Below are 26,337 nucleotides of genomic sequence, written 5' to 3'. Positions count from 1 at the left end.
TGCAGCCCCTCCCCCCCCATTTAATTTGTAGGGAACAGATTGGCTTCCTTCTGATTTTGGACCCCTTTTTATGAGGAACTGAAAGCTTTTTAGACATTTCCTTTTTTGTTTGGGAAAGGCAGATATGTGTTGGGTTAAAACAATGATTAGGTGTGGCTGTTTGTACAGGCAGGGAAACCATGGGTAGTAGAAAACTGAAGAATTTAAGTCTTAAGAGTGAACTGAGAAGAAACGAATAATAGGGTTTGTTTTGTTTTGCTTTGACCTGCTGCTGAAGTTGAGGTGCACCATAATTTTCTAGTACTTCTACTTTGTGTTTCTCCAATATGAGAGTTTTTGACAACGTTGTGGCAGCTTCTCTTGCATATGCGTTGCAGTTAATTTCTTATGCCAGTGGGATGTTACTGAGACTCAAACGAAAATTTCAAGAGGTTAGTAAGCCTAACTCAAAGATGACTGATAATTTGTTGTAGCTCTGCATGAAAATATTTTGAAATCTTAAATTTGTGGGTGGCTAGGTCTACGCTGAAAGCATATGAGTAAAGCAAATATATACATGCCACTGTATTATATCTTTAAACACAAAACCAGCTTTAAAGTTTTCCTTCCCCTGGGCATCATGTGTGCAAGATCCAGCAGCACAGAGACAGTGCTCTGCAAGTCCCCAGCCAGACAGTACGCTGGCTGCAGCTGAGCTGGGCAAAGAAGTTGCCTTAGCATTTTTTTTTATTTTTTTTTTAATCTGTTTGCCTTTTTAAAGTGAGATCCTTTTGACGGGATCGGCTCAGGGAAAGCAGCATGTGTGCAGTCATGCTGGCAGATCTCAGGGCACTAACGAGGCTCAGCTTCAGGCAGAACAAAACACACCTGAGCCAGCCCAATACAAAGGGCATATTTACATCAGGATCCCTCCTAACACAGTGTAGCTGGTGCTTGATTTGCACGGTGTATGGTTTGGCCTGGAACACTGCGTTTGTTGGGGGGAAGGTACTGCACCCTCTGCTGCTCCAGGAGTTTGGGGGCACCTCCAGCTGCTCTGCCTTTGGCAGTCCTACACCCTTCCCTCAGTGCAGAGCATCACTACTTCTTTAACGTTGTTTTTAGTCTCCTTTATTGGGATCTTTATCCTTGATTACGTATCACGCTATCACATATGTACATATCATGCAATACTGCAAACACCAGAATTCCATCAGGCACCAAGGAGAGTGACCCAGTTAATAACCTGAGCAGTACCTGGTCAGCTGCAAAACCAATAGAACCAAAAATGTTAAACAGCTGCTATGTAACTCACCTTTTAAGGCCCCAAATTTCCATTCTCTCCCAGATTTTCTTCAGTTTAAAATAATTATCTAGACTCAAAACCTTTTCCAAGAAAGCAAATGAGGCATTCTGGGGCTGAATTCCAAACCCCATTTCCCTTCTTGCATACACAAGCTACCAGCCTATAAAAATAGGTACACGGAGTCTGATACAGCCTGCTTTCTTTTCAGTATTACCAACCCAGGTCCAAATGTGGAGAGCCTCTTTTGTTCTGGAACTTTGGTAGTGACAACTGTTTTTTTTCTGGAAGTGTCCTTAAATTTCACATTGTGGAGGGATGAATAGCGTGGATGATTATTTTATGTTTCTTCAGCTAGGCTGGCATGTGTACTTTATTGTGCTCTGTTAGGGACCCTTAGCACACTTTGATAAATGAAAGAACAATTTTTGCCAGTTTATGGTCTTCACTAATTTGAGATACAGCAGAATTATGAACAAGCCACATGCACTTCCAATTTAAAGGGGAAATAATTTTATGGCGAAAACGTCATTCAAGCTCTTTTCCATCAGTCACATACTGCCAAATCTTACTGTGGTACTAAGGGTCCTTGGGACCTAGTAAATACAGTCACCAGTAGACAACCTTACCAGAAAGTTTTTGGACCCAGGGATAAAAATGTATTGCAGTTGCAGGTGATGGCTGTCAGGTGAATGATAATAGAATGTGGTCTGCCCTCTAAAGCAAGAATATCATCAGTTGATGAGCAATATTCACTTAGCTGCTGTACTTGGACAGATCAATTCGAGCTAACGATGTGCTTTGCAGGTATGTGAACTGCAATGCCATTAAAGATAATGCTGGCATTGATTTGTATTCACAGCAGAGTGCAGGCATGCCCCAAAGAGTGTAGGATCCTATTCCATTATGTCCATAACAATCATACACTGATCACCAAAGACACATGAAATCAATTTATCAAAACAGCTGCATCTAGTGGTGTCATGAAACCTCTTTAGTTAACACTTCAGACCTTGGACGAGTTGAATCTTTGACTCAATTTGCAATGTACTGTGATCATTTTAACCCAAAAATAAAGCAAGTCAGATTTATTTTCTTTTTCCTGACCCTTGGCTGACTTCTGACAAAAAAATGGACAAAAAGTTAGTGAAATCCTGAACATGCTCTCTCTTCCAGCAAATCCACTGTTTTTGAACAGATGTTTGAGAAAAAGCTGAATTATCAGAAGTGCCATGTCTTTGCCTCCACAATACTGAAAAACAGATTTTCTGCTCTCTTGTTTATTCTTCTTCTATAAATCTTCCTTCCTGAATTTCCGGCAGGACAAACACTCCAGATAACTTGCAGGACAATTGCTGACCTTAGAGAGACAAAAGTAGCCATAAGGAATGAATTTAGATTAATCAATGTTCTTGGCTAAGGCAGAGCCATCTCCAGCAAGGAGTGATTTGCAGAGGTTGGAGCAGAGTACTGTATGTATGTGCTACACTGGAGGAGGCAAATTAAGTATTATCAGCTATATAAATACAGGCACAATATTATAGGTTCAGTTATCTTAAATAATCCTTTTCACCTCATCATCTTTTTTGCTATCCTTCCTAACAAGCTGTCACAAACCCAAAAGTTTGAATATTTGGAAGACAGTCATGGGACTTGCATAAAAGTCAGAAGTCCTGTTCACAACCTGGAACTAAAAACTTCTCTCAGCTTTACGCCTTCTAAAGCCCAGTATCATGTGGCAGGTTCCCTGCAACAAGATGGTTTTATTTGGGAAGATTTTTAGCTGTTAGAAGAAAACCATGTCAGATTGTGGCACCTATGTTTGAGCCTTCCACATCTGACTTGACTGCACTTCTGTTCCAGTGAACAATGTCTGCCAGCAGCTGAATCTAGTACATGCTATTTCTGAGTAGTTTTCTGTATTTTAGAAATACATTACATTTTCAAGGGTACATATCGTACGTTTGGAGATAGAAGTGAAATGTCTTTTTCCAGCTTTCCCAAGATTTGTGTGTTTTGGAGTTAACGTAACATCTGGAAATGGAACCAGAAATTGGAAACAATTCAGATCAGAAACAAGCATACCTTTGTCAAGCCTATATTTGTTCAAGTCCTGGAGAAAATTTGCAAGCCAAATTTTCCAGATTATGTAGCGCCACTGTTTTATTTGTTAAAAGTTTGGAACCATCATCGCTGCATGATCTACTATTATTGGCCAGACAGCTGTCTGCCAAACCAAGGAGGAGTAAAATAAACTGAAAAAAAAACCCCAACAAAACCAAACCCAGAAAAGAACCTTGCTCCCATTGGCATCCAAAATCTAAAAAGGGGACACTGCAGGGTTTTTTTTTTTTTCCATTCATGGATTGACCTGAACTGTTAATCACAAAAGCCACGTTTAGATGTTCAGGGAAGTCACCATTTTGTCTGCATTCTTCTAAACCAGTTTATGCAGAAGTAGGACAAATCTTCAGTTTCCTTTGCAGTTTCAAAACTCCACTGAGCAGAGCAAAGAGGTGGGGGGAAAATCCATGCCTACTTCATCTAAAATAACAGCAGTAAAATTATTGCCATGTACTCTGCATCACAGAATGTGAAACATCCAAGTATGTGTTTTTCCTGCCACATCCCCCATCCCTATTTTTAAGCACTGCCTTTGCCCTTACCCATTTTGGCAAAGCCCAACGGCAATACCATGTAAGAGATCACTTCAATGCCACTTCTGCTTATTCTAAAAGCAGAAAATACCAGAAATCTCAATGGACAGGCTGTTTCCAATTTTTGTGGGTACAAGTGGAGTGCCATGTTAATTCTCACAAAGAAAACCATCACAAGTCAGCTGACAGATAGCTCCAGTGTGGTTTGAATACGGTAAATGCTGTGACAGAATTGCAACTAGTATTAGACAAAGCAAAAGTTTGTACTTTAAAGAATCTTTAATCAAAATAGAAACCTTCTCACTGACAAGACAATGAAAATGTTTGGGATTACTGAATCAGTGCAAAGAGGAGTGATGTTTGAACAGGGTGGTTTGGTAGAATGGAAATCAAATCCTCGTTCTGCCAAGCTCCTTCCTGGTACTGCCACCCCACAAACATCCATTTCTAACTCTGCTGTCTGGGTCCAACGTAGGTACACAGTCTGGTAAGGAATTCATGCATAATCCACCTCCTTGCAAAGAGAGGGTGACGGGGTGGATGTTGCTGGCACGGTGCGCACGGACGCCACTACTCGCATCGAGTTGAAGCCATTCATTCATCCACCTCGGAGTAGGTCAATGCAAACATGCTGTCTGAGCAGGCAATAAACACATTTGTGTTTCAGTTAACCAGCCAAGATGTGCAACAGGCTGAGGAGAGAAGTAAAGTATTTTTGTGTAGTATCTGAACAGCTATGGGTAACACAAGTCGGAGTATTTATTTAGCAGACGCTGTGAGTAGTGCTGCAGTGGTGATGCCAGTGCATTCTCAGAAAAGGGCCGTGGACGGAGCTGCCTTTGACCTTAATGTGCCTGCCATAAGCAGCTGTATTTGTATGATGTCTTTGTGGTGACTTGCCTCAGGATGTGGTCCTCAGAGACTTCTGAACTGAGGTGGGGTTGCTGCCGGCTTTTTCGTGAGAGAGACTATAAAACAATACTCCTTTTCCCCTAGCGCAAGTAATTTGTCATTAAAGATTGCCTGTCCAATTAGTTTTTTGGATACAGGGTTGCAAATTGTTAAGTGCTTACAACATCTTTCAGTCTTACGGACAGCAGGGTGAGGACCATAGCTTTGTATAGCTGGGGAGGGTGGTCTGTGATGGATCTGGAAGAGTTTGCACATTGCATGAGGCTTGTGACAGCTTTCTTTGTGTCACACCGTTCTTAATTTAACGTAGATGAGATCTGAAGGCTGGCTGTGGTGCTGGTTGGTGGGTCACCCACTGCTGTCCAGTTCCTCCTATTGCTCTGCCCAGTTGTTCTTAAAGAGTAGGAAGGTTTTCACCTGCCTTGTGGGGTTACTGTCTAGACTTGGACTGGGATTTTCAGTGGACCTTGGGGGCTTTGGCTATCATCACTGAAGTCTGATGGAAGCTCAGTGCAGGTTCTGATCTCCACCTGGCACCGAACTCAGAAGTCAATTTAAGACTGGAGGATGCGCAGCTCAACAGCAGTTTTCAAAGTGCTCCTTTTCAAAGCTTGTTGTTGGTGTCTCTCTGGAGCCAAAATGCCCTAATCCCCAACGGACGGTAGACTTGTGTTTAAGCTGTCGTGTGCGTTGTGGTTCTTGAGTAGCAAATTGCAGCAGAATCCTCAGAAGAATAAGCAAAGCGTTGTGAACTGTATACTCCTGCTTTGGGGAAAATCCCGTGTATATTTTAACCTCTGTAAAATGCTGGGGTGGGAACTCGAGGTCAGGAAGAGGTGGGGGTTCAGACTGCAGAGATACTATCTGTTTAGCATCAGCGAGTCAGGATCGCATGAGGCTGCAGTCCTCACAACTGTTTGGCTGAGCACCAGTTGCGCATTGCACAGGGAGGGATTGCCAAGAGCTAGTTTTGCAATAATGTTTAGAAATTTCCTCTAACAAAACAGACCAGATGAAAATTACTTTATGCTCTAGTGAATCTGTGTTCTCTTCTAAATAAAATGGTTAAAGTGCTTGCAAATCTTATCTAATGAGTATCTCAGCAACTTTAAGTACGTGTCCCCAAATCATGGCTAATATTCTGGGTTTTGTTTAGTTTTTCAGCGGCTCTCTAAATACGTTCTGTGTGCTGCTTGGTGGTCCGTGTAGTGTTGGCTGCTTGCATGGACTTGGCTGTCCTCCTTTCCAGCTGCTAAACTGTGTTAAAAGAAGATGAAATATGCTGTTCCATGGAACCAATTCCAGTATTTGCTACAGGGGTATTAAGGACAGTCTGAGAGAGCCGTAGCCTGGTGCACCAGGAGGGGAGTTCATGTGGTGTGCTTAATGGGTGGTCTGTGGGAAAAGACAGAAAAGTTTGACGAACCCTCCTTTAAAATAATGTGTCCGTAGAAAAGGGATCTTGAACACACGTAGCTTGCTTCCAGCTTCTGCAGAGATGGAGGTACACTAAATTATGCACACTGAGTCCATTAACTTGGCTTTTCTGGTATGTGAAGATTTTTGCTTGAAGTAGGTAATGTAGCTAGAAGCAGGACAAAACAATAATGAGTGAGTTCACAGTGGGCTGTTGGAGAGTTTTAAGAGGTTTTATTGCTATCCCAGACAATCTGAACAAATCCTAAATGTCATAATTTGCATAAAGCACCTTTGCTGGACTTCTTCAGAGCATGCTCTTTAAAGAGACGCTTTGGCATCTCATGACCAAGGGAAATGAACAAATGCAGTCCAATGAAGATGAAATGGTATATAATCAGTGCTATATTTTGTTGTTACTGCTAACATTACGATTTAAAAACCGTAGGCTGCCAAACAAAACCAACAGTCTGAAGTAAATCTCCTGTCTTCCTGAAACCCTGTCATTATTGGAGGGGAGCCCTACACAATCTAGAAAATATCACAAGATCCTCAAAAAGCTTACTGCTTGTTTATTTAAAAAAATAAAAGGTAGCTAGAAGTTTATCTAGCAATATTTTAATGTTAGTATTTGATAAAGCTACTAAATTCATCTGCTTCAGGAGGGCAACAGAAACAGTGATGTATTGTGTTACTGGCAGTGTTTGTAAAACTGTTTTGTGTAAAACCAAACATAAACACAAGCAACCCCACACCCTTGTAATCAAGATTTTCAGTGAAACGGTATGGGAGGAGTTCAGGCCACTGAGCTGTTTGGGTTTTTTTGTCTTCGATTTCAAGACATGCAGGTGAAACTCTTGCCGAGGCAGGAGCTAATTGTACAAAAGCCATACTTGGGGAATAGCTATCCAGCTGCTATTAAAAATCACCTGTTACAAGCAATTCTGCAGCTTCCGTAGCGTGCTCCACTACCTTCAGAGCACATTTCTCTCTGCATCATCTCTGTATTCTCTTCTGTATCGAGGAAACCACAAAGCCTGACCTGATCTAATTTCTGGCTGGGAATCTATGGTCTTCAGCCTCTCTTAACAGCGTTTACAGGTTGGACTGTTGTTTTACTCTTCTGTATCTCACTGCCTTCCCAGCTCCTCTCCTAGATATTTTCTAAGCCCATTTAAGATTTTTTTTTAATATACTTTTCTATGGAGCCTTTCCAGCTTGCCGCTGGTAAACCAGATGTCATTTAAACTTATATCATGTATTTACATTAACCCCACTCCCTACCCCCAGTATTTGTGGTTAAAGCCATGTCAGTTCTTGTAGGTACATTGATGGGTAAACAGCCTTCCTTTCACTGTAGCCTGATGGCAAATAAATCACTGAGATCCTGGCCGTCTTCTGTTATTCAGCTGTGATGCTCAAGATAATACTTAGCTCATATAAAGAAAACTGGCACCAAATATATTTCATAATATTGGATGCTAGTGTGGATTGCATTGCTTTGCACTGGTTTATGCCTGGTGTGACTGTGTAAGCAATTTAATATATAGTCTGGTAAGGAGTAAAATTTACAAAAATTGACTGACATCTGTTGCACACAATGTGTATAAATGTGGGATATTCTTAGCGGTGTAAAATAACATTTCTGTCTTCTGTTGAATTTCAGACCTTGATTCTACCTAAAATATGAGAAAATTGGTATGATATGATGTGATAAAATGGATTTGATAAAATGGAAATGAATCCTCCTCGCTTGGTAACCAGAATGCTTTCTTTCATGGTTTGGAGAGGGAAGTTACTGTCTAGCTGGAAGGTTAGAGGAATGGGATGGAATTTGGGGAAGCAGTATATTTTCCTTTTAAGGTAGCAGAATAAACCAACCATCCCTGAGTAGCCGTTCCTTCACAGCTCACTGACCCACGCTCACTCCCAGATTCACAGAGAGAAGCCTTAGCTGTGTCAGGAAAAGTTGAGTGCATCGTGGAGCCTTCTGCTGAAAGATCTTCAAGTGCCTTGCTCAAGCATGACTAGGCTTCACGGCAGCCCTTTGAGATAATTAACAGCAGAAGGAAAGGTATGTTTGTAGTGAGTGGAATGATTTTTACAAATCATTGGGCTGAAGCACCTGCTCAAGGTCACTAAGGGGCTATATGTGGGAGTGAAACCAAGGAGCCTGATTTTTTCAGTCCTGTGCTCTACAAACTGCTACCACCTACCTCTGTGTTGCAGCAGGAATATTCTACAATTCAGTAATTAACACTGGGAATTCACCTTATCTACAAGAACATGTTTTCAGGATGAAAGCAATAGCACTCTATTCTTTGGAGGACTGTACCTGGCAAGTTTAAACTCGGGTTGAGTATGTGCAGTTAGTACAGGAAGATCAACATTTATCTGTCTTTGAAGTTGGTGATTTCAGATTCTCTGCAGCAGCAGCTGCCAGTAAAAAGGACCAGAGTCCAGAATGCCAAGCTTAGAGTATTTAAGAAAGAAGCATTTTTTTTCCCTGCTAAATATGTAACAGTTGCATTGACAGAGTAAAATAAACTTAAGTGTCTGTGGGATTTGTACATGCTACATTCCCTTCTTGCCTAGCAAGGTGTCAGGCTGTTTTTTTCTTTTTTTTCAGTTGTGCTTGACTTTAGGAGATAGGTTTGGCTAAACTCTTGATTACCTTCCTTTCTCGTCCGTGCCTGAATCTCTCTCCTTTTTACCTTCTTTCTTGTGTTTTTATGGCTCCGGTAGTGCCTGTGTGTTCTGGCACGTGAGCTCCCTGCTGCCACCAGCTGCTGTCTCCCTCCCCTTGAGCTAAGCCATGAAAAATGGGGATGACGCCCAAAGGGTGACAGCATGTGGAATAACTGCCTTCCCTAAATGTTTGGAAGGAGCCTTATGCTACACATCAAAGGTCTAAGTCGTCTTATGCTCCAAAAGGGTTAGAGCTGGATGAGAGGGATCACGTTGTGCTGTAGAACGGGCTTCTCTGGTGAATTTATGGCTGCTAGGACCCTACCTAGATGGTCTTGTTTCTGCATAGCAGCTAATTGAAGTGTGGGAGGCTGGTGCTTACTCCCTGTCCTGTCTTAGAGTTTCCGTAAGACTGTACATCTTTGGGTGCAGAAGTTTTGACATGTTTGTTTTTTACCATCTTGTGCGCCTGCAGCAGGGACTGGGGGAGTTGTTTTTGTTCCTTGGTAATGAATGTTTTTGCGGTTTGGGACATTGACTGCAGCAAGAATTATATGCTGTTCTCTCAGTCCAGCAGTACAGATGGCCTAACCACAGAAGTCCCCAATGCATTTGTCCTGTTAAGGATTGAAATAATATTTAAAATGTAAGTTGTTGCACATACTGTAATTTTGGATGGCTATTTTAGCTTGTATGCTTATTAAAATGAGATCTTCATTTTATATGGCGTACTAGGCTCCCAAAATCCTTGGTCGCTTTTCTTAAAAGCACAGTTAAACCTTTCCATGACCTTTAGCCTAGTTAACTGGTTTAAGAATTGTTCAGTAAGGCTTTTCTCCTGTGCTATACATAGGATTTGTGTGTGTTCTGCACTTCTGGTGCTTCCAAGAGAAGGAATCATGCACGTGCCCCAGTATTCTTGTGTCTTTTTATTTCGGCCTTAAGGGGAAGGATACAAAATGCAGGCATGTCAACAAGTATGAAGCAGTAGTATAAATATAACTTTTTAAAACCCACTTGCTCAGCTTGTCTTAGAACTGTTGCAGCTTTGCAGCTAACCAGCAACTGATGACAAATGCTCCGTTGACTATATTTCACGATCATCTTAGTCTTAATATCTAAATGAATTGAGCCTTGTCAAAGTGGTTTTCAGAACCGTTACTGAAACTAATAACAAAGATCGTATAGTGCAATTTTTAGTTGTTTGTCCCATGTCACTTTGCTGGGGCTAATGGGTGTCCATGAAACACTTCATAAAATTGAAGTGCTGTAGATGGGATTGGTACAATTAAAACAAGAAATGGAAGTTAATGGCTGGATTCAGAAGCAACACACTGGCCTGTTCTGTTGGAAGGTGATTACGGCTGGGCAGATGGCAGTAGATGTGCCACACTTTATAGAGCTCATGTTTTCAACAGAGGTGGATGGAAGGCAGAGGAAAAGAAGGATTATTACTGCCTTTTTATGTGTGGTGAAGTGCAGAGGAACCTAAGCTTCAGTGCATTTAAAAAAAAATGCTTTTTTGTATAGCTTATGAATGTGACAGAGATGGTGGTAAGGGAACTGGTAGATGTGCTAAAACTGATCCTGTTTATCATTCATTTAGCTGATGACTATATATAAAGTGTACAAATCCTCCAGCACAAGACAGCTTTCCTGATGTAAGTATAGCAATGAAAATTCAGTAATTAAATGCAGACAAGGAAGAGAAGATTTGCCCAAGAGCCTTCAGGAGATCAAGAGCAAAGCTGGAAGCTGAGCCCATGCTTGATTCCTAACCAGCTTGATCAGGAGTGTTTGCTTTTCTCCAGTTCATACGCTGATGAGAAGTTCTGTTCACACACTGTTGTGCAATAAGCCTCCTGTAGGTAGTGTGTTTTCCAGTTAGCAAAAAGCCACTGGAAAACTGGTGGATTTTTCAACAGAAATAATACATCTTTCTAGAATGAAGTATTGTTGGTCAAGTACTGCATGATCCAAATGAGATCGTAGACTTCTTGCAGCAATTCTGTAACTCTCTACAGTTCAGGCTGTTACCTGTTTAGAGTTCATTTGATAATTTGTGAGATTTCAGGTTCTTTTTTTGCTTTGTCAGAGAACTGTGAACTCCAGCTATGTACAGAGGTTTTAAATATTGCCTATTATGGAAAAATATGAACTGTTCTAATTTTACTGAAGAAGAATATGGCGCTTTTTTTTTTTTTTTTTTTTTTTTTTTGTAACTACGTTGAAATGTCGTCCTTTCAATTGGGTGGTAATAGACTGGATATAAACAGTTTGTCCTCCACATTCATCCTGTTGCTGTTTATTCTTTTCTCTTTTAAAAATAGAAGCTGGTGTTTCCCTTTTCAAGCAATTCACAGTTGTCCGGGGCATTGCTGATCGAAACAGAGCATAATGCTAAGTGTTCCTTTTGAGAGTCTCCTTACTTTCTAACCATGGAATAACTTCTCAAGCAAGGGATATTGCCTCTTGTGGTGTAACAGATAAGCTCATTTGAAAGTCAACGGTAATCAAAGTTGTCACTAGTTTTTTCGGGTCTCCCCCCAGCCCTCTCCTCAGAAACCGCTGGTCACTGGCCTCCCAGTTTGCCTTGTCAGGCGCTGTGCAGCAAAGAATTAAATGCACTAAGGATAAGAATGTTCTCTGGACCTTCAAGCCCAGTTCAGGACTGAGAAGACGGCATGATTGGAAAGGAGATTAGTCTGCATGTTCTTGGAAATGAACCCTTGATTCTACATACACGTGGGAGTCAAAATAAATCAACTTGCACTGTGCATCAGTGGGATGATCTTGAATCTCTAGGATGGTTTGTTGCTGGCACAGCAAATCAGGTTTTGATCAGTGCCATTTGTTTTGTTGCTTTTTGAGCTTTCTTTGTTTCTCGTTCTAACAGCTTTAAAAACCCCTTGGTTATAATCACAGAGCGTGACTGTGTCTTTTGAATGGCTAAACTGTTGAGTTTAGTAATTCTGTGAAACTACATGCCATGCGTCTGTCCTTCTGGAAAGACATCTGCTTTCTTGGTTGCTGCTTACTAACTGGGAAAGTGGGAAATTTGAAAAGTTCTGTGACCTTTTCTTGGGACATCTTGGAGGTTGTGTTTAGTCAAAGCTGCAGTGATACCAGAGCTAGCTTTGCCTGCTGGAGAGCCATCACATTCTGATCCGATGTGATAAATGCAAGGCCATGGAAACAAAGCATTTAGCTGCACTTCTGACTTTTGAGTTAAGTGTGTTTCTTCAGCAGCATTCCAGTCAAGAATCAGTGTTGAGAACCAGTTACTTGTTTTGATCACTGGGGTTTTTTTGTTGGGTTTTTGTTTCTCATACCAGTAATGCTCTAAAAGGGCTGTGCAACCATTTTTTATAAAATTTGGACTGAATGAAATAGGCTGGTGTGGAGGAGCAGAGAAGTGAATGTGGTTTTCAGAGTCAGAGTTCTGCCTTACCTCTTTATTTTATCCAAAGAAAATGGAATACTCGTTTGTTCTCAAGAGGGATAAACTCTGGCCATTTTCAGTAATCAATCAGTTTACATCAGTGTATAAACGCAGTATCATTTTAACATAATTGCAAGTAGGGCAGTGTGATTTCCCCGCTGGGTGTTCGTAGCCAACACAATGCGGCTGCACTTCAATCAGGACAACTCTGAAGCACAGAAGTGACAGAGAACAGAGTGGTTAATGTGTTATCTGTATGCTGTTGCCCTACTGTGTGCATCAGTGGGGAAGAAATCTCTTGAAAGGGATGGGGAGCTGGGATAATATTGATACTGATTGGATTAGACATTGTTCATGTCTGATCTTTAGTTAAGAAGCTGTTGAGCCACTCTGCTGTTGATCGGACTTGATATTTCAGGTTCCTTTTTTCTTTGTAGTAGTATTAATAAAGGCCTTAGCATGGAAATGTCTAGATGAAAATCCATCTATTCATATCGCTCAAAACACATTTTTGGGACAATATTTTTTTAAAAATTTGTAAGTCGACATTTTAGAGCTTTGATCTTTGCCTGGACCTGGGGCTGGTTTTGTGAGGCAGTGTGTCTAACTTGAGCAGCTCTCTGCCCCAATGAACTTGTGACTTAATCAGAGCCCGCTAACATCAAACTTTCCAAGTGCTCAGATGGTTTGGTACAGTGCCACTTAAAATAGACATGGTTATGGGGAACCAATGAGTTGCAGAGAAGAAAACAAGCACTTTGCATTCTAGACATTTTTTCTTCTGTTTTCAATAACTAACCTGTCAGGCTTTTGTGATTCCATTTCAAGTGTTTTTAAAGATGACAGAGAGGAGGACTTGGCAAGTTAGGAAATGAGATAGGAGTGATACTGAGACATCATTTATTAATAAATAATTCTCTTCAAGCTGTATAAACTTCCTTGAATTAAATATTGCAGAAAACAAAGATACTACATTTTCAGTGAAACATTCATGATAACAATTGTCTGTGCCTTTGCTGTCTGAGATCCACCAGCTGATTTAAATTGTCTTTATTACTTTCATCAGCGTAGACTTCCTCCAAAAAGAAAAATCAAGCCATCTCTTTCCTGACTTGGGGCGGGCGGGCTATGCAGAATAATGATAAAAACACTGAGTTTGTATGTGTGTTTTTAAGCTCAGCTGAAGCAGAGTTGTAGATTGTAGCTGAGGTCCTTACAACACGTAAGCCGTTGCCAGAGGAGTGCTTCGCTTTGTCCCGTGCAGTGGCACACACTGCAGCGAGCGTGTAGCTGGAGCCAGAGTTCGTGAACAAGACACCAGCGTGTGGCAGGGCTGCAACTTGGACCTTGTGTCAACTGTTGTCTTTTAAAAGTGCGGGAGGAATTGAGTTGGAAAGACACTATCGAGAGCTAGCTCTCATATTTTGTATACAGTAAGATGAATTCAGAACTGAAGGTGTATATATCACCGGCTTGAGGCAATAGAAGATGAAGTAACATGCTGCTCTGTTCTGTGTGTTGTTCTTTGAGTTGAGTGGCAAGTGTTTAGACCTCTGCTGAGCGTGCATTGGAAGCAGCAGCAGCAAGAGGAGAGACTGTGTATGAAGCTAGGTGTCGGTCATAAGGTTGGGGTAGAACTCTGGCAGCTGCCGCTGGAGTTAGAGCTGGGGGGAGGAGTGGTGGGGATGCAGGGGCTCGAGGTGACAGACAGTAGGGGCAAATGGTAATAGCTGTTCGTTTGATAACACAAGATCTCTACCAGACTTTGGCAATCAGGGGAAAAGCTGAGGGACCTCCATCACTTCCAGCATCTAGTGGCTTTTCCTGAAATACTGGCATTCTCCTTAGCTGCCAGTGACGTTCACAGCTGTGGACAGTATGGTGGCATCATTGTACTTGGCCGCTGCCTTCCCAGCCATCTCTGCCGATAACTGTTTTTCTTGCTTACCGCTGGATGAAGAAGCAAGCCTGCAATTTCAGAAGAGAAATGAAGTGGTTAATTTGGCCATCAGGCTGGCTGGTATGGTTGGGAAGGAAGGTTCTGCACTATGTCTACTTAATATTCTTTTCTGGAAGAAGCAGTTGGGTCGAATCATGGCTTTGTCTCTGACCAGATCATGCCTCCTCCCGCCATGGTGGGTCCTTCGGAGGATTTTTACAATCTCCCGCTGCTAGGGTTTTGTAATATTTTGTGTGGGGAGCTGAAGGACGAGTTGTAGGGCTCAGACCTTCACACCTTTCTCTCCCTCTCAGAGCGTGGAGAGACAGTCTCAATTGCAAGCACAGATTTATCTCTCTGAGTATAATGGCAGGTGAGATGTGGTGTGACAGAAAAGTCATCTTGTCCTTGCTAAGATCTCTGCCGGTGTTACTGCTGTTTCTGTATGTCTTACTGTCAGATCCAACTCAACGAGGTTAATTTCCTTGCCTTCTGTGAGTCTGTCTCCCATCTCCTTTCTGTCTGAATGCCAGCACCATCCACCAAGGTCATGTCATTGTCCAACTGAACCTTGCACACAAGAGCTCGAGAACTCGTGCAGGCACTGCTGGGCTATCTCTACGGCCGTCGTTTTGACTTGTCTTTAGAGCTTTCCATCCCTTTTGCATCAATCATAAGTTAGCTCCCCTTTGGAAGCCTATTCCCAGTCATTCAGCACTAGGACACCAGCTTCCACCACCCCCTTAGAGCTTCAAACAGCAAGAACCTTTCTGCTTTTGCTCTGGCTGCCTGTTCCAGCTAATGGTAGTCCCCACAAACTTCCACGACACACATCATCATCCCCCTTCAAGCTCTTTCTTGAGTTTCTCTCTCGTGGTGGTGGTGCAGGGGAGAAGACAGTAGTTCAGAACCTCTGTCATGGTTTTTGCTATCTGGGAGGGCTCTGGGTAGGAGCATTTCAGGGTGTTGTCTCTAGCACTGTTAGCTTCCAGCCCGCTACTAAAAAGCGTCAGCACTTGCTGTCTGTGTGTTGTTACTACTTCAGCTGGTGAGCCAAGGTTTTAAGCCATGAAGGTGTAATTTGTTCTAAACCCAGATTGACAGAAGGTACTGTTGAAGGAAGGGCCTCAGTTTGGACTCTTTAACTGTTGAAGATGCTATCCATATGCCATAGATACAGAATTGAGCCTGCTCTTCCCTCTGGCTTTTACTCCTTCATCTGACATGTGGAAGGAAGAGGGTTTTGGGTAGTGTGCGTTTTTCTCTCGTGTGAAACTTCTACGTTCCTTCTGCTGTGCTGCCTGCCCTGCTGATGTGGGTAAAGAGATCCTCCTCTGCTATGTTCATGTGCAGCGCTTTTACATCTGTAGATGCCAATAATACTAACATGTTTTCATTTTTTCCTTCTGTAGCATCTCCCTTTCTGCTTTTTGCCAACCGGCGGGATGTTCGACTGGTGGATGCTGGAGGCACGAAGCTGGAGTCCACTGTGGTGGTCAGTGGTTTAGAGGATGCTGCTGCGGTTGACTTCCAGTATTCGCAAGGCATCGTTTTCTGGACAGATGTGAGTGAAGAAGCCATCAAGCAAACTTACATTAACCAAACTGGGAATGTGGTGCAGAATGTCATCATTTCTGGTCTGGTTTCCCCGGATGGCCTGGCATGTGATTGGATTGGGAAAAAACTTTACTGGACGGATTCAGAAACCAATAGGATAGAAGTAGCTAATCTCAATGGAACATCTAGAAAAGTCCTCTTCTGGCAAGACCTTGATCAGCCCAGGGCAATAGCTTTGGATCCTGCTCATGGGTAAATATTAATTTGACTTAAATGCTTAAATGGATACAGTGGTGATTTATGTTGAGGTTTTAGTTCTGAAAAAGAAACATAGCCTTTTGTTTCGGTTTACATTTTCCCAAGGTATTTTTCTCGAGATCCGTAGCTGAACATATGTTTGAGCTTAAATATTTCGTGGCAAGAAATGACAGCCCAGACTTAGAGCCAAAAAGAAAAATACAGCTGTTCTTAGGTGCCAAGCCAAATATTCAACCCGTATGATTGCTTAACTTATTCCATTGCACTTCTGAAAAGTAATTAATTTTCCAAGCCTTTTATATTGTTGTTCTCTCAGTTATCTTGTCTGGTAAGTTAATTTTCATTTGATATGTGATGTCTATTTAATGTATCTAGACAGCAAGGTGTGTAAATCTGCATGAGTCAAAACAGGAATTCCCACTTGCTATGCTGTGGTAAACAAAATCGGGGTATTTTTAAAGTGGTGATGTTGAATAATCATGTCTGTGCCAGCAAGCAAAAGAATCCAGGTGAAACCGGGGCTCTGAATGCTGTAAGGTGGCCAGGTTAGGAAGTAGTAGGGGAACAGGCTGGATGTGTCACTTCTAGTGCTCTTGAAAGCTGCTGTTTTCACAATGCTTTCGCAGGGATCACTTTATCTTCCTCTTCTGTACAGGATGTGCATGTAGGTTTCTTATCAATAAGAAAAATCTGTCATCAGCTCACATTTTCACTGAGTCCAGCCTCTTTTGCAAATGGTTGCTGAGTTAATGCAAGGGCTTAGGATAAATCGCAAATATAAAGTAGTTTGCGGTTTAACCTGCACCGGGAGATGGACAGTCTCTTGAGAAACCACCTTCTTCAGGTGTGTGAGAAGTGAAAATTGAAACCAAGCAACAGAGAGCAACTTCAGATTGCCATGTCAGCAACTGCCATGCTACAGACTGGAGCTTCGTTGGGTTGTTTTTGCAGTGGTTCCTGCGTAAGGCTTCCCAGATGAATGCGAAGAATGATGGGTACATTTACGGTTAATACATAAAGGAGTGTCCTGGCTTCAGCTGGGATAGAGTTAATTTTTTTTCCTAGTAGCTGGTACAGCGCTGTGTTTTGGATTTAGTACGAGAATAATGTTGCGAACACACTGATGTTTTAGTTGTTGCTAAGTCGTGCTTACCCTGAGTCAAGGACTTTTCAGTTTCTCACGCTCTGCCAGTGAGGAGGCGCACAAGGAGCGGGCAGGGGACACAGCCAGGACTCCTAGCTGACTCGAACTAGCCAAAGGGATATTCCGTACCGTAGAACATCATGCTCCATAGATAAAGTTGGGGGGGGGGAGATTGGCCAGGGCTGGCCGATCGCTGCTTGGGAACTGGCTGGGCATCGGTCCGTGGGTAATGAGCAGTTGTATTGTGCGTCACTTGTCTGTCTTGGGTTTTGTTGTCTCCCTTTTCATTACAGTTATTCTTACTGTGAAAATGTGTGTACCCAAAGAAACGAAATCCTTAGGTTTTCTGACATGTCAAATGCTGGAGCTGCCTGTATCCACCACTAACTGGTGGAAAGGTATAGTTGTCTTCAGTAAAAGGGAAAGTGGAGTGACTTTTTGGACCAGAGGACTTTTCCAGAGGGGACGGTGTCCATTTAATCCTGACTTCACTACAGATGCCTTTAGGTGAAAGGCGTTCTTCGCATAGCAAATTGCTGTTTGGAATGATTTTAAATAAATTAGCAGGAATCCTGTGTGTATCCTGACAGCAAGTAATCTATGCAGAATTCATCAATGCGGAAGATTAACTGTAGATCTAGAGTTCATTAGTATAATTTAGAGAGGGAATATGATGTTTAATTGAGTATTTTATAATGTGGTAGATCGGAGTGTGGAATGGCACTTTCCATGGAATATCAGGCGGGCCAAGCTGGTATCTCGAAGTGGATGCAGTTCCTTGCCTTTAGACTGGTTTCTTTATGGTAGCTTAAATATTGGTTGTGGCGATACATTTCATGCCGTATTATGTGTGTGCTTTTTGACTCTCCTGTTCTGCAAAACTAAAGGGGTTAACTGGGGATTTCTGGTAGTGTATCGCTTCTGCACTACAGGAATTGTGAAATTATTATTTTTAATGAAAATAATTAGTTGATTAGAACAACTGGGTGAGAAATTATTGTTGGTACGGGTCAAAAGGAGAGCTTTTTCAAAATCATCAGTGGTGATGGTGAAGTTGTGTTTCTGCAGACCTAATCCTTGTTTGTGTTTGGAAGGAGATGGGATGCAGGAATCGTTTATTTTGCTTGACTGTGAGAGGCAGTTCTTTGCAGCAGTGCTCTGTGCAGAACAGATGTGTACCATTTCTTAAATATACACAAAATCCAGTAAGCATAACAACAGAAGGCACCCTTCTGGTGTATGCTGGGTATCCTCCCTTGGGTTTGCCTTTCTGTACGTCTGTGGTAGCCTATTCTTTCTTTCTTGGAGGACTTCTCTGCTTATAAATATCTTGCATTTAGTCCTCCAGGGGAAGTGTGCGAGTAGGAACAGTTACTGGGGAACGGGCAAATACAAGGAACAAGATGTATTTGCCAAAAATGTAGGTGTCTGCGTGTGAGCTGGTCACCTTGAGACTTTCTGGTATTGATCAACACAATTGCTTGAGAGGAGGAGAGAATGACAGTTGTTCTGACTTTTGCTCAGATCAGTTCCTTGGGTTGCCAGTGCTGCTGTCCTGAACATCAGTTCAGGCTACAGTTGAGTTTGCTTCCAGTGGGAGCAGCAGCTTTATGTGAAACACTGCAATCGGTTTTAACTTGTGGCAGACATTTCTAATGCTTAGCCTGTTTGATTTGTGTATTAATCCAATGCAACAAAGCAACAGAAATAAATGGTCTGTGAAAGTGCATTATGAAGATAACACGTGTCCTTTATAATTAACCAATTCATTCCCACTATGGCATATTAAAATCAGCCTCCACAGAGCTGGTCTTCTGCGTAAAAGTGACAAAGTCCAGTATTGCAGAAGGGTCCTATTGAATTAAAGGCAGGTTTGCCCAAATAACTGGCTAATGTAGTAAACTTAATAAACCAGAAAATCATACATTATGTATATTTGTGGGATAAAACATTCAAAATCAATTTTTGCCTTTACAACCACTTCATTTCATGTGGTAGTTCTGCAATGTTTCGTGGGTGCATCTATGAAGTAGTGATCATGATACTTGCTTTAGGCACAGCAGGCTCTGGGTTTGAGCACCCCTAGAATCTGTCGTTCCTTGTTTACTGGTGTTTTCTGGGGAAGGAAGGTGGATGACGGGGGGGGGAAAAGGAACTTTCTAGTACCTTTTCATTTGTCTTTTTTGTTAATAAGTTTTTGTGAGCTGTTGGCTAATGCAGTTGCTACAACTGACAGTGAGAATTTGTGCTAAAAATCAGGTTAATTAGAGTACTTGAGTAAGTTTGTGGGGGGGTTTTTTTTATGGATCATGAAATGTGATTAAATTTAGACTAGGGTTCTTAGAACTGGTCGATGCAGTCTTTTAAGTTACTAGACATTTGCTTTCAGTCAGAAGTCACGTTCCATAGATGTGACTTTGCCCTTTCAGCAGTTTCTTCTAGAGAAGTGGGGAGAAGCTTAGAAAATAAGGCAGAAAACTTCATTAGGTATAGGCCAGTCAACTTCAGTCTCCAGAAGAAAAATGGGACAACTAAACAGTTTGTAAATGCCTATCTAATACTAGTAGTACTCAAACGTGGGTTTGTCAGGAATGCTCTATGTCAAACAAGTCCCAGTTTCCTTCTGTTGACAAAATAACGTGTCCTTGTGCAGATTTGTGACGCTTTCTCTTGGCTTTAGTAAGGCTGTTCTGCAGAGATGGATGGAGGATTCCATGTTGCGGTGTTCACAGTGCGATGTTATGCCCAGTCTGTCGTTTTATTCCATTTTGAATGTGATTCTTCAAGGCATAGACTAGTTGAAGATAATAGAGGAGGACATATTGAATCTACAGCGATCATCTCTCAGGAACGTCACAGGCGTTATGACCAAGCCTTAGGGTGCGGGAGATGGGCTAGTTGACTTCTAGAGAATCCTTTCGAAGCCCGTTTTTCTGTGATTTCCAGCTGACATTCAAAAGTATGAGGGTTTTTTTTGGGGGGACACGTTTTGGCGAGCGTGCAGAATAGTAAACGGGATGTTTTTGTCATAATGGCATTTTTAGAGAACTTCATCATTTCCACACTCAACCTACCTTCTTTAAAGGCAATGCTTATCTGAAGGTTATAACTTGAAAGAGAGATGCCCTTGTCATCTCCCCAACATTTGTTCAGAGCATTTCTAAAATTTCTTTCTTTTAAGGCAAGATGTGAGAGACTGTTGGAGATCATCTGTGGGTCTCTACTCTTCCCAGGGCTAGTGAAAGTCATTAATTGCACAGATTTTCTGATGCTCTAAGGCAGCATCATAATTAACAGGCAGCTGCTTAATATGTACCATGGCATTCTTTCCCATATACCTTAAAGCTTTCTTGCTGGATCCGCTATATATTATAGGCAACAAAGGAAGCAGATTAAGTGGTAAACCAACTATTCTGCTTCCCTGAAATTGCAGATAAACTAAGCAGACAGAGGAGAGTACAAAACATTTTTCAGCAATTTCACTGTCATTTTGCTTCAAACATCCGGATCCCAGACCTGGTGTAGGTTATGTGAAGCTGAGTTTATTTCATGAAAGACATTAGACTGAAATTCTTGGCACTGTTTTGGAGAACATTAGCATTTGTGCATGTTCTTGCTAGGTGGACCGCTGATGCGAGATTCAGTAGTGTTGGTGTTTTAGTGAGCCTGAGTTTGCAGCTTTTGCGTAAGTGTTTCTGTATTTTCAGGACAGCAGCTTCTAACAAAACTTAAGTTAGCGTATGAAAGATTTTACTCATGCCCAACTAAAGGCATAGTTTAAATTCTGTGCTATGCACTGAAAAGAACCTAAATATCATGAACATTGTGTGAAGAAGCAGGAATGCATTTCAGAAACGAGTCCTTATCATTTGTTGAGGCAAGCAAACTGCAGTTTCCTGAAAATAAATTTTCAAAAGAATGTGTGAGTGCATAGCCAAAACAAATGAATAAATTCTCAGTCCTGTAGGCAGGGTTTTAGATCTGAACAGCCTAGAATGTGTGTTGGCAAGGGTCATTAAATCTAGGCTCTCTTAGTTCTCAAGGCTTGCTACCTTCCAACTTGTAACACAGTGCTCCGCTTCTGAGAAGCTGTAGCATATCCATAATCCTTATATCTGATTTTCAGCACTAAGTGCTTAATGAAGTTCACATTCTTAAAGCCTACATTGTATTAGAAACATCTACTGCGGTTAATATAAATCTTGAATTTGTTCCTAGTTGTGTGATAGCTGCTGTGATATCTTCTGGAGCAAGGTTACTGTTCCAGTCTGTGCTGTGTGTTCTGCACCTTGGCTTATTCAGCAGACAGTACCGCTTGAGAAGTTTCTGCCCACCCTGTTTGCTGAAGCATGAAGAGCTGCATCAGACATCTGTGAAACGGTTATTTTAAAGGAAAATAAAATATTGCCTCCAAGAAAACCATGGTGTCTTGTGAGGTGTTTTGTATGTATATAGCAGCAGTCTTCACTTGGTGTAGTCACTGGGGTGGTTGAACTGGCCACACCTGAGCTGGCGTGCTGACTCAGGTGGGATCTGGAGGAAGGATGTTCATGGAGGAGAAAAGTGAAGACCTTTGGATGGGTTTGACTGGCTGAAGGGAAGCTGCAAACCTCTTTCTGCATTTCTTCCCTCATTTTAGTTCTTAAAATGTCTTTTGTGAGGTGGTGTGTGTCTGTTGGGCAGTGGCAGTGCCAGAAGACTTAGTGCAGGACCTGACTTTTGTGGAGCAGTCTTCCCCTTTTGGAACAGCGGGGCTTTGGGGGAAGGATATAAGATGCAAATTGGAAAACATCAATTAAAAAAATTAAGTACAAAGGGTAAAGCTATTAATCAGCAGTTTTAGCATTCTGCAGAATGGCCTTTAGAGGTTAAAACAAATCTAACTGGGTTCTGCAGAAAATGCGTGCCATAGCCCTGCCTAACTGTCGCTTCTGGTTGCTTATGGCAAGTTAGCCAAAATCTGCAAGCAAAGACTGTCATTGACCTAAGGTGTATTTGGCACTGAAGGAAGGAAAAGATGGGATGACTAAATGTGGCAAGTGAGATATTAAAAAATGCATTTAGAAGGGACAGCTATCAAGACTAGAAAGCTCTCAGTTCAGAGTCTAACATTCAAAGCTTCAGACGTGCCTAGTTGTTAATCCAGTGCGTCCTCAGTGTCACAGCAAACCCCTGAACCAGACCTATAGCATCTCACAGCTGTGTTTATAGCAGCACTTAAATAAGGCTGCTGTCGTGTTCACTGCCGATTCACCAGGACCTCGGTCCCACCCAACAGCATGTTGTGTACATAAGGTTACTGAATGTGTAACATTAAGGTTAAGCGCGTTGGCTTTCCGTGTGGAGATCACGGGGACTGTATGCTGCAGCCTGGTCGGTATGCACTGCAGTAGAGTGAGGCTTTAAATAGTCTGATATAAAGGACTATGAATGGTGAAATGTTTTTAAGAGTGTATCATCTGATCTTATCTCCTCTGGAATAGTTGAGAGGAAGGGGAATATTAAATAAAAACTTAACTGTTGCAAATACCAGAGAAGAAAAACACCACACACAGTATGGGTAAAGATTATGCTTTTTAGCAACTCTTAGTCACTCATGGCTACTTAGTTAAAATGCAGAAGATGCCCTGGTTCTGTGTGAAACATGATTATTGCTGCCTTGAAAGGTAACAATTACTTTATATCCTCTGTGTCTCTATTTAGTAATTAATTTCAAGTCTATAATTATTTTGAAGCTTTTGGTTAATTGTTTGAAACACTGGAATGAGAATGAATATACGAGTAGCACAGTTCTTTTCTTAGAATGTAAGAAAAGTACTCAAACATAAAAATGTCTTGTAAGTCATATCCAGTATCTTGGTATGGCTGTGGTTTCTGGGAGCTGGAAAGCTGTTGATATCTGGCCAAATAGCTGCAAATAGTCTCATGCATGAGAAACTTGAAGTTCTTGTGGGCAGCATTACTTACTTTAGTTTTGAGATGGGTGCCCTTGATGGTGACAGCCTTTCCGTAAATGTTTCATTGGTCTCTTTTGCTTGTTTCTCCCTTTTCCAGCTCATAGACATGACCACAGGGCACAAATTATTTAAAGACCGTTTGCTTCGTTTGAGTGCAGAGCTGCCTGTTCAGAGATGGCAGAAAAAAGTGATTTACTCCCTCCCAGCTGAAATCACATGGGGAAGAGGTGGAAATGTGTAGACTTCCTTAATAACCCAGTTGAACCCACTGCCCTGTTAGCTCTTTTTGTGTTGCAAGTTCTGTGATTCCTCATACCCTGAGTCCCAGAGACAGGCTTTTTTGCCCTCTACACGTTTAGTCCTCCAAAGTAGTTTGGGAATCATGGTAATTCTTATGTTTTTAATTTCTGCACCGTGTCTTAAGGGAACAGCAGGATGGCTTTGGCTGTCTCAGTGCCAGCGTGGGTTGCATTTGTTTCTCAGGTGAAGCCAGGAATGTGGCTTTGGTCTTGTAGCTTTGGCTCGGCCAAACTGGTGGTGGAAGTTGAGATTCTCTTTCATTAGAGCACTTGATGGGTGCAGTTTACCGCTGCACAGAGGCAGTGTGGATATCATGGCATATGCGGCGTGTTGGTCTGGTTGGACTGGCACCAGTCTGTTTGTCATGAATGGGTGACTTTGGTTTAACTCAAAACACATTTCTAATTTTTTCATAAAAACCCAAAGTGAACTGTACATAACTATAAGCTGAAGTCAGGATTTTTCACACATAGCCTGTGGAATGTGTGCTTGAAAGGATTTGTTTGTTAAATTGTGTTTAAGGTGATAAGCGAGAAAATGAAACGCTGAGATTGCATGCCTTGACAAAGCAGTGGCTGGCGTTTGAGTGTACTGTTTTCTCAAACTGCATCGGCACGCTGAAATAGAGAAAAAGACCTCATGAGGTACTTTCCCTACCTCATTTTCTGCGACTTCCCTGACCACCCTAGAGAGGTGGTATATCATCCTGAGTTGCTTGTGGGGGGCTTTCAACACAAAATAATTTCTTGATATATATAGTATTTCTTCATCTCTTCTCAGAAGTGTCTGAGAAGAAAAAGTTAATGTTGTGTTGTCTTTTGTACCTTATCTAGTTACCATGAGGAGCAGTTGCGAGGGCTCATTTTGTCGTCTTATGGTTGTTTCTGTAGAGATTTTGCGTACAAATATGCTGGAAATTCTTTTAGAGGGAAAGAGCATGTGCAACTCTTCCTCCCGCCCCATCCTACCAGCGCAGTTTCTTTTTCTCAACAGATCGGAGGTATTTGCGGTAATATTGCATTCCAAGTTGAAAATTCTCTTCCTAACCCCTTGAGTAGTGTTGCGGGTATCTCCTTACTGCTGTCCTCCTTCTGTAACTTCGTGTGTTTGGATATCTTCTTGAATCCCTCTCTCGGAGGATTCTTCAGCTTCACGGTATCACGTAACCTGGCTTTACCACAGGCTAGTGAAGCTGCATTGAATGTCTGCTTGTTTACCTTGGAGAAATCACTCGGTTGTCTTCTTCCCGTATGGGTGAGCAAGGTGCTCTGTCGTTGCAACCATTTCACTGCAATAATATTTGAGCATCCATCAGTTGACAGGCAGTTACGTTTTTCCTCTTTGCTTTCAGTTCCTAATTGGTATACCAGACCTATATGTAATGTATACAGTTTAAAACAATAAACCTGTCAGAATAAAAGATATTGTAGGAAAACGGTAGTGGAGAAGGGTAGTTCTGGGTGGTTTTGTTGGCTTTGCTTTAAATACATGTCTTTGAACTAGGTGTGATTAGTTGTGATGGTTACCTGCTGTGGCATATCTTTGGGTTTGATGTAAAGTTTTTTGTCAAGAACATCCAGGTCTTGTGGTTTCAGTGCTTGAAAAATTAACAAAAGAGGTAATTTGAGTAGGTAATTTGCAGCTTAATGATATGCAAGATAGCCGTTCTTTTCCCTTCTGTAAACAATTGGTGCTATTTAATTTTGCAGTTGTGTTTTTGTAACTTTAGAGGTGGGATGGGGGAAATAAGTCTTAAATGTGCAGGAATCTAAACTTCATAGCAATTTCCTGTAAACTCCTGTTTTGTGCCCTGGGCTTGTAAAAGTTCAAGAACATTGTTGAAATTGGAGAAGCTTGTGCTGATTTACATCATCTGTACAACTGGCCCCTTTTGTGTAAGCACGTTATGTAAGGGTTGGCAACCGTACCGCATTTTGGGAGGTGGAAAAAGCATTTGGGCAGTGTTGTCCACATTTTATTCCGTCCGTGATACCTTCCAGCTCAGATGGCTGAGCGGCTGCTCTTTGAGGGCACGGACGTGATTTCTAATCTTTGCAAAAATGATGACAAGAGAGATGAAGCGCCAGGAAATAAGAAATGACCTGCGGCTTTAAAACTGAGGGGAAATATGGCCTTCATCCTGTTTTTGCTCCTGCACCTGGAATTTTAAAATGAGTTAAGCAAGGGGTGGGAGAAAAGAAGAGAAAAAAAAAAAAAGACTGTTGTGGTGCAGTTTACCAACTTGAAAATGTGTTTATTTTTGCAAGGTGGCTTTCAGTCTCGTTCTTCTGATAATGCTGAAGCATCATTTTTAAGGCCTGATTCAATGTGGTAATTAAGTACATGCGATAAGCACAGTGAGTTTCTGACTGCAGTTGAAGTGCGTTTGTTTAATTGCCTCCTGGCTGGAAAGCTTGGTAGCGAAGCCAGCAGCTGCTGTGCTTACTAACAGTAGTAAATGAATTTCACAAACTGTTGAGCTCGGTACTTCTAGCTACTGGATGATGGACTGTGTGGACTGTTAGTGGTTGTGTGTTGACAAAGTAGTATACGTTTGCATCTTCTCCCTGATGAAGCTTTGGCTTTTGCTGTGCTTTTTTCCTGCTGGTTTCTTTGGTGTAGTAAAGTGCAATTCAGTTTAGGGACAGAATTAGTGCAATTGTTGCAAAATTATTATTAGATGTTAATCACTTCTCTCCCTTGCTCCCCCTTCTTTTTTGCTTTGAAAGTCTGGAGTTAAAGGTTAAAACCCAGTAAGAAAGAAGATGCTTAAGCATCTCTGAAG

At 41.8% G+C, this 26,337-nt stretch overlaps 1 protein-coding gene across 1 annotated transcript in view; it reads left to right on the top strand.

The window, feature by feature from the left end:
* LRP5 (LDL receptor related protein 5) overlaps positions 1-26,337 on the top strand; it is a 160,959-nt gene that overhangs the window by 18,426 nt on the left and 116,196 nt on the right. Inside the window, exon 2 of the mRNA XM_056354787.1 lies at positions 15,749-16,145. Within this exon, the coding sequence (XP_056210762.1) occupies positions 15,749-16,145 (397 nt within the window). The remainder of the gene's footprint in view (positions 1-15,748; positions 16,146-26,337) is intronic.

The sequence above is a fragment of the Falco biarmicus genome, chromosome 10 (assembly GCF_023638135.1).
Source record: "Falco biarmicus isolate bFalBia1 chromosome 10, bFalBia1.pri, whole genome shotgun sequence".
NCBI lineage: Eukaryota > Metazoa > Chordata > Aves > Falconiformes > Falconidae > Falco > Falco biarmicus.
The sequence above is the reverse complement of the archived record's forward strand: the minus strand, read 5'-3'. Positions and strand labels throughout refer to the sequence as shown.